Source organism: Neolamprologus brichardi, chromosome 7, assembly GCF_056152115.1.
Source record: "Neolamprologus brichardi isolate AB-2024 chromosome 7, ASM5615211v1, whole genome shotgun sequence".
In the NCBI taxonomy this organism is placed as follows: domain Eukaryota; kingdom Metazoa; phylum Chordata; class Actinopteri; order Cichliformes; family Cichlidae; genus Neolamprologus; species Neolamprologus brichardi.
This window is the reverse complement of record NC_142110.1, coordinates 37,135,901-37,152,359: the sequence shown is the minus strand read 5'-3', so window position 1 is coordinate 37,152,359 and position 16,459 is coordinate 37,135,901. Positions and strand designations below refer to the sequence as shown.

Genomic DNA, 16,459 nt, shown 5'->3' with positions numbered 1-16,459 from the left:
CCCGAAATTAAGAAATTGAGATTCAAACCAAACAACATTGTTCCAGTCTCCTGTTTTAAGTTTTTTTGTTTGTTTGTTTGTTTGTTTTTACTGAATAAGGCACTCAGAATGTACATGAATAAAATATTTAGAGTGTTCAATTTGAACTATGAATTGCAAAACACTGAACAACAACATGAACTTTGGTCCTGTACTTGTACTGTTGTACTGGATCTCTTTTTTTTTCTAAATATGTTCAGGCATTTTGGGTAAATAGAGGAGCTCCAAAAAGCAGTTTCTCTTAGGCTGTAGTCAAAGACACTGCTGACACTTCTGCTGGCAATTCAGATAAATGTGAGAAGGCAGACACTCCTATTTGTTACAGATTCAGCAGAGAGAAGCAGCTTGCTGGGTGCGCAATGCCAAGAAAAGAAGCTCAATTCAGTTCATTTTTGTCCCAGTGAAACTCCCAGTGTTTCTGACGGAGAGTAAGTGGGGCTCGTGTCTAGACACTCAGCCTGAGGAATAAGTGAAGAGTTATAGGATAGGGCGAAAGTTTTGGCACCGCGCTCGCGGCTTTGAGCCATCCAAGCAAAGTGCCGTTTAGGACCTGGTCCTGATGACTTCATCTCCCGCTCCTAGAAATAAACTCTTTTAGCAGCAAATATCACAATCACGCTAATTCTTGTCCTGAAAGTGAAACTCTTACAAATACATATGCATGAGACCAGCCACCAAAATATCTCTGTTCACAACTTTCAGTAACAAAACTGACACTGGCGTTCTAGTAAATCCAGCAGCTTTCCAATGTCAAAAGCTGGTTTTGTGGTGCTGCTGCTGTCAGTTCATGTGGCCCTGAATGTTCCTTCTTTTTTTAAAATTTTAACCTTTGAAATTAAGGAATATTTGGCTGTTCTTGTTTATATGACCAACACTGAAAAAAGGGGGGGTTGAACACGTTATGGTGAAGTCACATGTATGTTTTGTAGTCTATCTTCTGTATAGTTTTCACCCTGTTAAGGAGATACTAGTGTAAGGCTGTTCTGATTCTCAGCATACGCCTTGTCTTTTCCTTTGCAATTCTCCTGCCCACTTTTCCTTTCCAAGCCAAGTGGTTAGGGGTTAAAGGTTAAGGCAAGACACAGTCTGAGTATCAGAGGATAAGTAAGGAAAAACATATATATTGTCCTCCAGATATTCTTTAGATGTAGAGAAAACCTGCAAGTTAAATAGAAGAAGTGCAGAACATAAAATAAAAAAAGACTATTTTTCTTTTTTCCCCCAAGAAAGATTTTAATAACACCAGTTAACTCCAGCTAATTTTCATTAGTATGTATCGGAATTAGTTTCTCTGTTGACTGAGAATAAAAGTATTTGTGCTCCTTGTTTATCATTTGTATTTATTTTATTTATAAATAATTATAAATAGCTTATCTACTTACTAGAGCAGACATTAAAAGAGATGTCTCATGATAACTACCATTAACCATTTTTTTTCTCGTCGATTTTGGTTTTCTAGTTAAATGTGGGGAAGTTTGGGGGAAGATGTAGTGTATACAAGGTGGTTAAATATTGGTTAAATATTATTCAACAGTGAGAAAACCAGGGGCCACGGACTCCGCGTTGGTCAGATGTTGTGCAATGTTGGTTCCTTTATAAAAGTCTGGCTGACAATCAGGGTAATTCTGACAGCTTGGTCATGATGCTGAAGCTGGGGATTTTGTTTGCCGTTGCTGTTTTTCTGGAGAGGGCCTCTGCAGCCTCTGTAAGTATCACATAATTGTTAATATTCAACATATTTTTCATGTTTACAGACTTTCTTTTGGATATCTCTAAAGGTTTCACTGTGCAGAATATGTTTCAAGTTCGGTTGTGCACTGATAATTCAGCTGTGACTGCGTGATTACAAAATGTGTAATTTTGTTACATTAAGTGTTCAAATTGAAACATATTGTGCTCAATTTAATCATTGTGGTAAAAACCCCAAACATCCATCTTCTGGCTCACATATTTAGTCCATTTATTGCCTTAATCTCTGTAGCTTGGTGTGGCGCAAACTGAGGGAGGGATGGTTGAGGGTGAAACAATTAGTCTTGGATTATCCCGTTCCATGGACATCTTCAAGGGAATTCCCTTTGCTGACATTCCTGGAAGGTTTGAGAAACCAAAGCGTCACCCTGGATGGGGAGGTGGGTGGACAGCATTTTTCACTAGATTTGACATCTTTAGCAATTATGTTTGAAACTCACAGAAGCTTTTTCTGCTCATTTCCTTTTAAATATGTTTCATCTTCTGCTTGCAAAGCGAAATAAGCATTCGCTAAGGCCAGCTCTGTGTGAAGAAATATTTAATAATAACATACTTGATGCTTCATGCTAATCTTAAATGATAACACACTACTCTTTTAATGTGTGTTTCTGGTCAGGTGTTCTAAAGGCCACACAGTACAGAGACGAGTGCCTTCAGCTGAACTTTTTCCAGAATTGCTACGTAGGCAGTGAGGACTGTCTGTACCTTAACATTTGGGTTCCTCATGGCAGCTCAGGTAAAGACAGAAGCCAAAAATGTTTATATATTAACTTAGACCAGTGCTAACTGTCTTCATCCCTCTAGTATCTTCTGGTCTCCCTGTCATGGTTTGGATCTACGGAGGAGGCTTCATGATTGGAGGCTCCATGGGGCCTTACTACCTGGATAACTACATGTACTATGGGAAGGAGATAGCAGACAGAGGGAATGTTATTGTAGTGACACTTGGGTACCGTGTGGGACCTATGGGCTTCATGAGCCCTGGAGATTCTGATTTACCTGGTAGGTACACACATCTTATAGAGCCTGGTACATGCTGGACTGCCAATACAGAAATACTTCCATTTAAATAGTGATTCTTTCCACAAACTTGATTATATTTAATCCTCAGGAAACTACGGTTTGTGGGATCAGCAGGCCGCCATCGCCTGGGTGCACAGAAACATCCGCTCATTTGGAGGCGACCCTGACAACATCACCGTCTTTGGAGAATCTGCAGGTGGAGTTAGTGTTAGCTTCCAGGTGAGAGTATTTGCTCTTTCTCTGACCATCTATCCATAGGTGGAACTCATTTCAAAGCAGATAGTGAAATATGTATTTCTCCTGACATTCCACCCACAGACTCTCACTCCCCACAATAAAGGGATCATCAGGAGAGCCATCTCCCAGAGTGGGGTGGCACTTTGCCCCTGGGCACTCAACAGAAACCCTCGTAGGTTTGCTGAGGATACATAGCAGCTTCTTTACATATAACCACTTTTTTTTTTTGATCAAATAAGGAAATAATAATACAAACATATGCATAGAACATGGGGGTAATTACAGATAATTTGCACCCACTCTGCAGGTTGCTCGGAAGGTCAACTGCCCAACTGATAACAGAATGGCTTCCTGTCTGAAGATGACTGATCCTGGGACCCTAACAAAGGCAGGAACTGTGAATTTGCTCAGTTCACCTGATCGTAAGGACTACGTTCCACCAAACCTAATTTAGACGTGATGAAAACAGTTCTGCTTAAATTACCCACCAAATTATATTCATTCTAATTATTGCACAATTTCTGGCATATATATAATGATTTCTGATGTGTGCATATCTTAGAGCCCCTTGTGTTGAACCTGGAGATAGCCCCTGTGATCGATGGTGACTTCTTGCCAGACGATCCTTCCAACTTGTTCCACAATGCAGCTGAAATTGATTACATTGCTGGAGTCAACAACATGGACGGGCATATGTTCACCAATTTTGATGTTCCATCAGTCAACCTTGATCTGGTTGTCACCCCTACGTGAGTTTGAGTGCTTTGATCCGCTTTGGAGTGATTTGGAATTGCATCATGAAACAATTTCAAACAACTTACACATCGCAAAATGGTAAACAATGATTTGGTGGCAGTAAGGAATTTTTTCAGTTCTCAGTGGAAAATACTCTCTTTCTGATTGAGGAGGCTTTTGGCTGCCTTAACAAAGGAGAAGGGTGAGTCTGGCCTGAACAATGCCTACTCCACGTATACCTCAAATTGGGGAAGTTTTCCCACCTGGGATACCATCAAGAAAACCATTGTTGATATTGAAACAGACTACATTTTCCTGGTTCCTACACAGGCTGCCCTTTATCTTCATGCTGACCATGCCACGTGAGAATGTGACCTTGAAATACAGATATCACAGTTTATCTAATTAATTACTTACGAGATAAAAATACATATTTTTATTAGCAGTGGTGGGGTTATCATCACATTACTTTTCCTGTTCTTTTTGTCTCATCAAAGAACTGGTCGCACCTACTCCTACCTCTTCTCTGAGCCCAACCGTATGGGTGGTCCTTTATTGCCCTACCCAAGCTGGATGGGAGCTGACCACGCTGACGACCTGCAGTACGTGTTTGGAAAGCCCTTCAGCTCACCACTTGTATACTGGCCAAGCCATCGCCGTGTCTCTGACTACTTGATCTCCTACTGGACCAACTTTGCCAAAACTGGGTATAATTCTGCAAACACAGATTTTTGTGTCAAAGAAATCAAACAACTGAATCACTTATTGTAATACTAATTAATAACACATCAGTGATGTTTTCAATTTCTCTGATCAACAGAGATCCTAACAAGGGAGATTCAGCCGTGCCTGCTACCTGGCCAACATTCACCAGAAGTGGTGAAAAGTTCCTGGAGATCAATTCTGACATGAACCAGAATTACATAAGGCAGGAAATGAGGCTGTGTTATGTGCATTTCTGGACCAGCATCCTGCCCAGCCTTCCCACAGTCACCTCTGAATAAGGGGCATGTACTATTCACTGTAGACATGTGCAGGCATGTAGATCTAAATAAAGTATCAGTATCAGTGCTAGTTCATGAAAAATAAACATATTAGAGAAAAATATGGTTGTCTTAGTTTTATTTGATCAACTCTCAGGGGTTTCTATAATGTTTTCATCATATCTATTTTAATTCTTTCTTTTTGATTATATTATCCCTCTGTTCAACACTTTGGCAGACACTTGATGTGCTTTAAATGTGCTAAATAAAGATGACTTGACTTTTGAATTTGCACCTGAAGCTCTAAATATGTGGAGTCAAATTTTGCAAATCTACATATTTTGTGGTAAATTTAATCAATGTGGTAAAGAAAATTACTAAAGCTTAATGTTTTCAATAGTTAAAATTTTTCCCTTAATGTCATTGTGCTTTATCTCTTTAGCTTGGTGTGGTGCAGACCGAGGGAGGGAACGTTGAGGAAAAATCGATTAGTCTGGGATCAGGCCGATCCATGAATATCTTCTTGGGGGTTCCCTTTGCTGATCCTCCTGGAACATTTGAGAAACCAAGGCCTCACCATGGTTGGGATGGTAGGTAGACCAAGTGACTTTCTCATCAGTCTTTAGCTGTTATCTCTGAAACTCTCAGCAGCCTTTTCTGTATGTCTCCTGTTAATTTTAATCAGTTAATAGAAAATTACTTCTACTACTTGCAAAGGTAGGCAAGCTAAGACCTGCACTGTGTGAACTAATGTGTTATACTAATATACATAACGTATCCTGATGTTTTTTCAAATGTAATATTCAACTCTTTTAATGTGTGTTTCTGGTCAGGTATTCTACAGGCCAAAGACTGCAAGCCCAGATGGCTTCAGTTGACCGTTTTGATGAATGACTACATCGGCAGTACAGACTGTCTGTACCTTAACATCTGGGTCCTCATGGCAGCTCAGGTAAAAACAAAAATGCACAAAAGTTGATTTATGATTTTAAAAAAAAAAAAAAAAAAAAAAAGCTGATTTATGTATTTGTTAATGTAAATTACACAAAGACTAAATTTCACTAACTTTGTTCTCTAGTATCTGCCGGTCTCCCTGTCATGGTTTGGATCTATGGAGGAGGCTTCCTGGTTGGAGGCTCCATGGGTGCAAACTTCCTGGATAATTACCTGTACAGCGGACAGGAGATTGCAGACAGAGGGAATGTTATTGTAGCGACGTTGGGGTACCGTGTGGGAACACTGGGCTTCCTGAACAGTGGAGACTCTGGCTTGCCTGGTAAGTTACACACACTTTACAGAGCCTGGTACATACTAGGTTGCCATTTATAAAAATACTTCCATTAAAGCAGTGATTCTTCTAATAAGCTGAAATATATTTGATCCTCAGGAAACTACGGTTTGTGGGATCAGCAGGCTGCCATTGCTTGGGTACACAGAAACATCCACTCATTTGGAGGCGACCCTGGCAACATCACCATCTTTGGGGAATCTGCAGGTGGAGCTAGTGTTAGCTTCCAGGTGAAAATACATTTCCACAGATATGTATATATACACACATAGTGTTGGGGAGTAACGGAATACATGTACCGCCGTTCCGTATTTAAAATACAAAATATGAGTAACTGTATTCCGTTACAGTTACCGTTTAAAAAGGTGGTATTTAGAATACAGTTACTTTGTTGAAATAAGTGGATTACACGGCGGTACTTCCCTGTTTCATATTGTGGCGGGTCAGGACTGTTTGGGTTTTGTTTGACAGCTACGGTCTGTAGATCCAGGTGGCAGCGTTATGGTTGCCATGGTTACAGGGTGACGCTCTCTCTCTGCGTGTTTCCTGGGTGAGAGAGGCCTTTTTGTTGTGCTAAGCTAATAGGCAGAATGCTACCGGTATAGCTCTAAAGAATGTAGCATCATAGGCAGTGTAGTCCGTGCTGCAGGGAGAATGGACTGCCATACACGTTATGTGTCTGTGAGCGAGGGAGGGAGAAAAAGGAAAGGTACGAGCTGTCATCGAGCAAAAACGGGAGCTGGAAGCATGTAAATATAATAATAACAACCACTGCAGCCAAGAAGAGTGCCTGACGAGCCCAGTTGTAAGTAAGCTATTAAGACTCGACTACACTGTGTTCGTGTTTTCCTCCAAAAACAATAAGTTCTGTTGGAGCAGCCTTTCAACGCCTCTCTCTGTCTCTTGCTAGCAAAGTTGACCCAGACAACAAAGTAAAACTAGTTTTCGGCTACGAGCCCAACACAGAACCCACCGTATTAGCCAGAGGTCCCTTTACTACGGTTCGGAGCCGCGGACCTTCAGTAACAGTAATAAATCACAGCAATAGTACATTCATGTAGTTGTAAACAGCATGATAATATATTAAGTAATCCAAAGTATTCAGAATACGTTACTCTCATTGAGTAACGTAACGGAATACGTTACAGAATACATTTTGGGGCATGTATTCTGTATTCTGTAGTGGAATACATTTTAAAAGTAACCTTCCCAACACTGTACACACATATATCAAAATCTTTGGTTGTTAGAACCAGTGACCATATTTGGACAAGATTATAGAGTTTTGAGCTATAAACTCACACTGGCAACTTAGTTTGCAAGGAACTGAAGAAGAGAATTCCTGCACAAACTGTTTGCTAAAATAAAAACACTGTAAGCAGTACAGCAACATCACAGTCAACAGATCAAAGCTGGATGGGAGCTGACCACGCTGACGACCTGCAGTACGTGTTTGGAAAGCCCTTCACCACACCACTTGGATACTGGCCAAGCCATCGCCGCGTTTCCGGCGCCATAATCTCCTACTGGACCAACTTTGCCAAAACTGGGTATAATTCTGTAGACACAAACGATTGTCAGAGTATCACAGAAACCAAGCAACTAAATCAAGTATTGAAATATAAATTAAGCTGCTGTATTTATGTTTTACTTTTTTCTTTTTATGTCCACAGAGATCCCAATAACGGAGGCTCAAGCGTGCCTGTTAAATGGCCAACGTTCACCAGAAGTGCACCACAGTTCCTGGAGATCCATTCTGATATGAACAACAACTACGTGCAACAGAAAATGAGGATGCCTTACGTGAATTTCTGGACCAGGATCCTGCCCAGCCTTCCCACAGTTGTTTCAGAATAAGCATCATGTGCTGTCACCTGTGGATATGTGTAGACAAGTATTGCATCACTAGCTCATGAAAAATAAATGGATAGCAGACAAAAATACTAATCTGTTGGGTTTATTTGATCATGTGTTTGGATTTACAATATGACCATCTGAAGCTCTAAATATAGGATCTCAGCTTATACACTGATCAGCACTTCTGCCTAAAATTTTCGAGCTAACCACGCTGACAACCTGCAGTACGTGTTCGGAAAGCCTTTCAGCTCACCACTTTTATACTGGCAAAGCCATTCCCATTTCTCTGACTACTTGATCTCCCACTGGGCCGATTTCACCAAAACTGGGTATAACTGCAGACACAATAGATAGGCGTGTCACAGAAATCCATCAACTGAATCCGTTATTGTAATATAAATTTAAAACACACCAGTAACGTTTTTATTTTTTGGTTATGTTAACAGAGATACCAACAAGTGGTGACATGTTCCTGGAGATCAATTCTGACATGAACCGGAACTACATAAGGCAGGAAATGAGGCTGTGTTATGTGCATTTCTGGACCAGCATCCTGCACAGCCTTCCCACAGTGGGCTCTGAAGAAGGAGCATGTGCTATCCGCTGTGGACATGTGCAGACATGTTGATCTAAAAGTATCAGTGCTAGTTCATTAAAAATTAGCATAGCAGAGACACATATGGTTGTCTTAGTTTTATTTGATCTATTTGAATTTACACCTGAAGCTCTAAAAATATATATGTGGAGATGCCAGGGCTAGTAAGCTAATGATAGCTTCATACCTAACAAACCTAAAAGTCAACTCCTCTGATGTTTGACATCAACAAGGCATTTTTCACCCAGAGAACTATTCCTCACTGGTCATTTTCTCATTTTCAGACCATGCCCTTTGAACCCTAGAGATGATTGTGAGGGAAACTCCCAGTAGATCAGCAGTTTCTGAAATACACAGACTAGCATCAACAACCAAGTCACATTCAAAGTCACTTAAATTGCTTTTCTTTGCCATTTGGGGGTCAGCAGGTCATCTGAACCATGCTTACATCCCTAAATGCAGTAGTTGCTGTCATGTGATTGGCTGACTAGATATGTGGCAGGTGAGTGTCATGCACATGCAGACACTGTTGCTGTATATGCATGGACCCATGTCTGTATAGGTGTATAGATTATGTCACAGATAAAATCAGTAGCCGTGGAAAAGCACATAAGAGATAACGCTGACTCTGCAAATTTGCACTTTATAGTAGAAATAGTTATTAATTGTAGGCTACAATACAGGTATTTACAGCTCAGTTTTGAAGCATTCAAAACATAATGGTTAACTTTTCAGATTGGCTAGAGGAGTGTGACTCTGTGCACAGTCTGACAGCTGTGTAAACTCAATAGAGGATGGTTTCCTGATAAATAGTGGGGGGGGAAAGGGGGAAAACGCAAAGTCACACGTGAAAGATTAATCACTTGCATGTCTTACGAAGGCTCTGGTCAGGACTGTAACACAATCTCTGTCTGTTTTGTTTGTGTGTTTTTTTAAACCAGCTCTCTATTTTGGAAATAATTCACTAAATTAAAAAATGAGATGCCAAACATAATACTAGTAGCCTTCTTTGCATGTCCAGAATCAGACTGTCATTATTTGTCTGCGTGAAATATTTCAAAATACATCCTGACCTGTGGTCATTCTTACACATTAGGCAACTTACATGAACATTTGGCTAAATTTGTCTCTCTGCTCATTGAGTCTAAAACAACTTATTTTCCTTCTCGAAAATATGGGAATTAATGATATAATGATATGATACACGGGAAGTATTTGGGAAGGTGTAATGTACACAAGGTGGTTAAATATTATGTAACTGTGAGAAAAGCAGGCCCACAAACTTCACACCGGTCAGATGTTGTCCAGGGGAGGAGTCCGCTTTATAAAAGTCAGGGTGACAATCGGTGCCATTCTGCCAGTTACTCATGATGCTGACGCTGGGGATTTTGATTGCTGTTGCTTTGTTTCTAGAGACGGCCTCTGGGGCCTCTGTGAGTGTTACACAAAATATGTATTTTTCATGTTTACAGGATTTTTTGTCATCTTGTTGTGCAAAGACTATTTAGCTACAAACGTATGAACTTTTTTTCCCCTTAATCTCATTGTGCTTTATCTCTTTAGCTTGGTGTGGTGACGACCGAGGGAGGGAAGGTTGAGGGAAAATCGAAGAAACTGGAATCAGGCCGATCCATGGATATCTTCTTGGGGATTCCCTTTGCTGATCCTCCTGGAACATTTGAGAAACCAAGGCCTCACCGTGGTTGGGATGGTAGGTAGACTGATTGAGTTTCTCATCACTCTTTAGCTGTTATCTCTGAAACTCTCAGCAGCCTTTTCTGTATGTCTCCTGTTAACTTTAATCAGTTAATAGAAAATTACTTCTACTACTTGCAAAGGTAGGCAAGCTAAGACCTGCACTGTGTGAAGTAACATACATAATGTATCCTGATATTTTTTCAAATGTAATATTCAACTCTTTTAATGTGTTTCTGGTCAGGTATTCTACAGGCCAAAGACTACAAGCCCAGATGCCTTCAGTTGAACCTTGTGATGACTGACTCCATCGGCAGTACAGACTGCCTGTACCTTAACATCTGGGTTCCTCATGGCAGCTCAGGTAAAAACAGAAATGCACAAAAGTTTATTTTAGTGCTGGGCAACCATTAAATTTTTTAAATTGTGATCGCATGAATTGCACGATTCTCTGTGAGAACACACAGGAAAAGGCCGCAGGTCGGACTCAAACCCAGGCCCACTGCTTTCCAGCCATACACCTGCTCACCCACTGAGCTAAACCGGCACCCATAGCACTGCTATATGAGAAGTGCACATCTCATATAGCGGATGTGCTATATGAGTTAGCAACGTTGCTATCAGTTAGCAACGTCTTTAAAGAAATAAGGTGCTTTTTAACAGCCCTATTTCCGTAACACAGTAGCAGTTAAAACACTTCTTGTCGATCTCAACATAAACATGAATCTAATCAGATCCAACATAGAATCACGAGCATAACTTTATAACAGGCACCTTTTGATCAACAGCAAGTTAACATTTATAAATATGTTGATTTTTTTTAGGTACCACCAGAAACATTTTCTGTTGTCAGGGAGATGTTCAAGATTATTTACTGTCAAACTGTCAAAGGACATTTATTCTGTGAAGTCTGTTTGTTCTTGATTTCCGGTGGAGAATCTCAGTAACCCCCCCCCCCCCCCCCCCCAAAAAAAAAAAAACCCACCCTCAGTAATCTAGATTGAGTTGACAAAATTTACTGCATTTATCTATTCCTCTAAATTGAAATTTTCTTACTCTTTGGCACTCTCTTCTGTTTTCGCTGCAGTCAGAGCATGCAAACACAGCTCCCACTGTTCATCGATATAATGTACTGCAACTCTCAGGTAATTATGGTTACCTAGTGACATCCACTAGATTCCAGAGGGAGCAACAGCTAGTGCACATAATGACACAGTTGCTTTCATAGTGCTCTCCTTTTTGTACAGCTTGTGAATTCTGGTGTGTCTTGAGGGAGGCTCATACATGCCATCATTTGTTGCAGTTCTAAGAACATTCCTCAGACCGACATCTTCCACGATAATAATTGACTTGCAGTTTGTAGCTAGCCACTTTGTTATGGCGATTGTTAGCTTCTCCTGCTTTTGTTTAACTATACTTCTCCTACAAGCTGCATCCAATGTAGTCTGCCGATCCTCCTGCCACTGTTTGTTTGAGTGGGTGTTTTGCTGGCATCAATAGCGTGTAATGCATTTAAGTGATACTTCAGACTTGAAGTACAGTGGTCCCTCGTTTATCGTGCAAGTTACGCTCTAAAAATAACCAGCGATAGGTGAAATCCATGAAGTAGTCAGCTTTATTTTTTAGTTATTATAGATGTTTTAAGGCTGTAAAACCTCTCACTACACACTTTATACACTTTTCTCAGACAGACGTGAACATTTTCACACTTTTCTCTCTTGTTTAGACACTCTCAAAGTTCAAACCTTCGTAGAAAAATAAATCAAGTATTATAGAATGAAACCAAAGATCAAACCCTGTTTAATGCACCTTATAATCCGGTGTGCCTTATGGTCCAAAAAATACAGTAAGTTCTACCTTCCTTTAGCATATCCAGAAGTCCAACTTTTTGTGCGGTGGTTAGCATCTTCCTCTGCCTTTTGGGTGCTACCACAGGTGCCTTTGACGGTGCAAAAGGTTTTGTCGACACTGTTGTGTTTGTTGGGGAGATAACTTACAAACATACAGTACAGCACGTAAGAGTCACACTGCTAGCGATCGAAGATTTATGTTAATTTGACAAGCTGAACGCATTCTGTACTGCACAGGAGACATGAGATTGATTGACAATGGTCTACAGTCAATTTGCAGCTCTTACAAATAACTTTAGTTCTATCAACTCTGCCCTGCAGTACTGTCAAGCCCACCATAAATGATCTCATTGGTTGAGATGCATAATGTCACCCATTTCAAGCCTGCACAGATCAACATCCCATCCCTCCTGTGACCCGTGGCTTTTTATGTTCCGAGGCAGTTAGCATGGACCTTCAAAATAAAATAATTGTCGTTATTAATCAATGAATGCGTTGATGTGATAATAACACATTAACTTGCCCAGCCCTAGGTTATCTGTTTATTTTTTAATGTAAATTAGACAAAGACTAAATTTCACTAACTTTGTCCTCTAGTATCTGCCGGTCTCCCTGTCATGGTTTGGATCTATGGAGGAGGCTTCCTGGTTGGAGGCTCCATGGGTGCAAACTTCCTGGATAATTACCTGTACAGCGGACAGGAGATTGCAGACAGAGGGAATGTTATTGTAGTGACGTTGGGGTACCGTGTGGGAACACTGGGCTTCCTGAGCAGTGGAGACTCTGGCTTGCCTGGTAAGTTACACACACTTTACAGAGCCTGGTACATGCTAGGTTGCCATTTATAAAAATACTTCCATTAAAGCAGTGATTCTTCTAATAAGCTGAAATATATTTGATCCTCAGGAAACTACGGTTTGTGGGATCAGCAGGCTGCCATTGCTTGGGTACACAGAAACATCCGCTCATTTGGAGGCGACCCTGGCAACATCACCATCTTTGGGGAATCTGCAGGTGGAGCTAGTGTTAACTTCCAGGTGAAAATACATTACCACAGATATGTATATATACACACATATATCAAAATCTTTGGTTGTTAGAACCAGTGACCATATTTGGACAAGATTATAGAGTTTTGAGCTATAAACTCACACTGGCAACTTAGTTTGCAAGGAACTGAAGAAGAGAATTCCTGCACAAACTGTTTGCTAAAATAAAAACACTGTAAGCAGTACAGCAACATCACAGTCAACAGATCAATTTTAGTAATTTATGTTGAGGTGACACTTACAGCAGACCTAGACCTGGTTCTCACCCATCTGCTACAGTGGTTACAATTGTTGGCTTTCTATTTGCACTGGAAACGATAAAGTTGTTGCACAAGATCAAACAATGTATTCTTCCTAACCTTCCACCCACAGACTCTCACTCCCCACAATAAAGGCATCATCAGGAGAGCCATCTCCCAGAGTGGAGTGGCACTTTGCCCCTGGGGAATTAACAAGAACCCTCGCAAGTTTGCTGAGGAGGTATTATAGCAGCTTCTCTGGATATAATCACTCTTTCAGAACAAATAATAGGAATACGAAATCTGTGTAAACAGCTTTAACAATAGCACATAATTATTAATTTACACCCACTCTGCAGGTTGCTCAGAAGGTCAAGTGCCCAATTGATAACAGAATGGCTGCCTGTTTGAAGATGGCTGATCCTGAAGCCCTAACACTGGCAGGCACTATCAGTTTGTCCGCTTCACCCGATAGTAAGGATTACATTCCACACAGCCTACTTTACATTCTCATTTTAGACACGATGAAAGCTTTTCTGACAAGATTGCTCACAAAGTTCAATGGGATACAAGCAAATCCAATAGTTTAAACTATATGCTGACTAACACAGTATATATAAAACAAAGTTTGTTCTGCATATAGTACATGTTCTAATTGTCTGCATTTCTCAGACCCCATTGTCTTCAACCTGGTCCTGTCTCCTGTGATTGATGGGGACTTCTTGCCAGAAGATCCTTCCCAGTTGTTCCACAATGCAGCTGAAATTGATTACATTGCTGGAGTCAATGACATGGACGGGCATATTTTCACTGCTTTAGATGTTCCGTCAATCAATTCGGATCTAATTAGCACCCCTATGTGAGTTTGATCAGTTTGATCAGTTGAAACAATAACAATGCCAACATGGATGTAACACTATATCAAACCTTAGGTGACAGTAAGGTGTTTTATCAGACCTTAATCCTCACTTTCGGGTTTCAGTGACGATGTGAGGAGGCTCTTGGGAGCGTACACAAAGGAGAAGGGCGCAGTTGGTCTGAACAATGCCTACTCCACCTATACTTCAAACTGGGGAAGCAATCCCAGCCAGAAGACCATCAAGAAAACCATTGTGGGAGTAGGAACGGACTACATCTTCCTGGTTCCTACACAGGCTGCCCTTTATCTACATGCTGACCATGCCACGTGAGAATATTATCTTGCAATACAGATGTCACAGTTTAATGAGATAATAGTGGTCTCAGTAAAATTTCATTCATATAAATAATTACAGAAATGAAAATCTAATTGTTTTTGTCAGTGGTGTAGTTATTGTCACATCAATGTTTTTTTCCCCCCTCTCATTAAAGAACTGGGCGCACCTACTCCTACCTCTTCTCTGAGCCCAACCGTATGGGTGGTCTTATCATGCCCTACCCAAGCTGGATGGGAGCTGACCACGCTGACGACCTGCAGTACGTGTTTGGAAAGCCCTTCACCACACCACTTGGATACTGGCCAAGCCATCGCCGTGTCTCCGGCGCCATGATCTCCTACTGGACCAACTTTGCCAAAACTGGGTATAATTCTGTAGACACAAACGATTGTCAGAGTATCACAGAAACCAAGCAACTAAATCAAGTATTGAAATATAAATTAAGCTGCTGTATTTATGTTTTACTTTTTTCTTTTTATGTCCACAGAGATCCCAATAACGGAGGCTCAAGCGTGCCTGTTAAATGGCCAACGTTCACCAGAAGTGCACCACAGTTCCTGGAGATCCATTCTGATATGAACAACAACTACGTGCAACAGAAAATGAGGATGCCTTACGTGAATTTCTGGACCAGGATCCTGCCCAGCCTTCCCACAGTTGTTTCAGAATAAGCATCATGTGCTGTCACCTGTGGATATGTGTAGACAAGTATTGCATCACTAGCTCATAAAAAATAAATCAACAGCAGACAAAAATACTAATCTGTTGGGTTTATTTGATCATGTGTTTGGATTTACAATATGACCCGGGGTGCACATAAGCATCTGCTGTCAAAATAAAAGACGCGCACAAGATAAGAAGTTGCAACGCCTGTTTGCGTACATAAGATTTTCAGGAGGAGGACAGACATTTGTTTAGAACTCTTAAAGATGTCGAAGAAACAAGCTCCTTTACGCAATTACTTTGGTGTTCCTCCACCTCCAAAGAAATGTCAGAAGGAGTCTGAACTGCAAAAGAAGCGCGTACTCTCGGAAAACTGGTTGCAGGAGGTGAGCTGGCTTCAAACAAATGATGAACGCACAGAGTTTTGGTGCAGAATATGCAGTGAAAATCCCACTCTAGCAGACAAAAACAGTGGTTATCGTTCCCACCAACTTGTACCCGAGTATACACACTATCTCACTCTCTCACTCTGTCTCACTCTCACACAGACACACACTGTGTAAATGCAAAAATTGTATAGTACAGGAATAATCAACAGTATTAACTGTATCATTCCGGTGCCATGAACAGCAATCTCAAACGGAAGTCGGGTGAAGTCCATTAACTACAGGTCTTCACTGTGGTCACTTTACCAAACCAGCACACTAATGAATAGAATTCCTCATTCAATAACTATTTCTAATGGACCAGCTTTCTCGATATATCCTACATACATCAGTCCTTCCAAAAAATACAAACTATTGTTGAATCTGAATGTCATCTTTCTGGCTTTGCACTCAGCAAAGTAATTGACAACATTACTCAAGTCCAAATTTCTAGTGGTATACTTATCTTGCACTCTTTTGTCCTGTATGTAAATGTAATTTATAACTGCACCAACAAACTACTTCATGATCCATTCACCAAAAAACAAATTGTTTCATAGTTGATGTCAAGAGGTTCATTGGGCAGACAGACAGTTAGGAAGTACATGTAATATACTTCCCAGTATGCCCCAAACCATTAAAACTAGGGGTGTATGGTGTTATTTTTGTGCCACTATTCTGAGCGCACGTAAAAAAAATTGCAGGTGCAAGTGTTGCATTTTGAGGAAAATTTATTTTGAGCATAGAAAAGCTACATTTGAGTGAACAAAATTTGTTGCTGTGTGCAAAAAATGTATTTCAGTGTTTGCTATTATCCATACGCACACAATAGCAGT

General features: G+C 40.6%; 2 protein-coding genes and 1 pseudogene across 3 annotated transcripts; all 3 read left to right on the top strand.

Annotated features, from left to right (window-relative positions):
• Window positions 1-1,678: 1,678 nt before the first annotated feature.
• cel.2 (carboxyl ester lipase, tandem duplicate 2) lies at window positions 1,679-4,787 on the top strand. The gene is given in 11 exon segments (XM_087844445.1): window positions 1,679-1,744; window positions 2,021-2,168; window positions 2,405-2,524; window positions 2,593-2,790; window positions 2,900-3,030; window positions 3,130-3,235; window positions 3,354-3,470; window positions 3,611-3,797; window positions 3,921-4,145; window positions 4,281-4,490; window positions 4,604-4,787. Coding segments are annotated over 11 exon segments (1,692 nt in total).
• A 490-nt stretch (window positions 4,788-5,277) lies between these two features.
• Window positions 5,278-7,961, top strand: LOC148102141 (bile salt-activated lipase-like; annotated as a pseudogene). The gene is made up of 6 exons (XR_015719207.1): window positions 5,278-5,356; window positions 5,600-5,718; window positions 5,845-6,042; window positions 6,154-6,284; window positions 7,453-7,604; window positions 7,728-7,961. The product of XR_015719207.1 is annotated as a bile salt-activated lipase-like (transcript).
• A 1,912-nt stretch (window positions 7,962-9,873) lies between these two features.
• On the top strand, window positions 9,874-15,296 carry LOC148102140 (bile salt-activated lipase-like). The gene is made up of 11 exons (XM_087844444.1): window positions 9,874-9,939; window positions 10,070-10,217; window positions 10,446-10,565; window positions 12,649-12,846; window positions 12,958-13,088; window positions 13,473-13,580; window positions 13,699-13,813; window positions 14,012-14,198; window positions 14,322-14,525; window positions 14,690-14,899; window positions 15,023-15,296. The coding sequence occupies exons 1-11, from the start codon at window positions 9,874-9,876 to the stop codon at window positions 15,204-15,206; spliced, it is 1,671 nt and encodes a 556-aa protein (XP_087700570.1). The 3' UTR covers window positions 15,207-15,296.
• The last annotated feature ends 1,163 nt before the right edge of the window (window positions 15,297-16,459 follow it).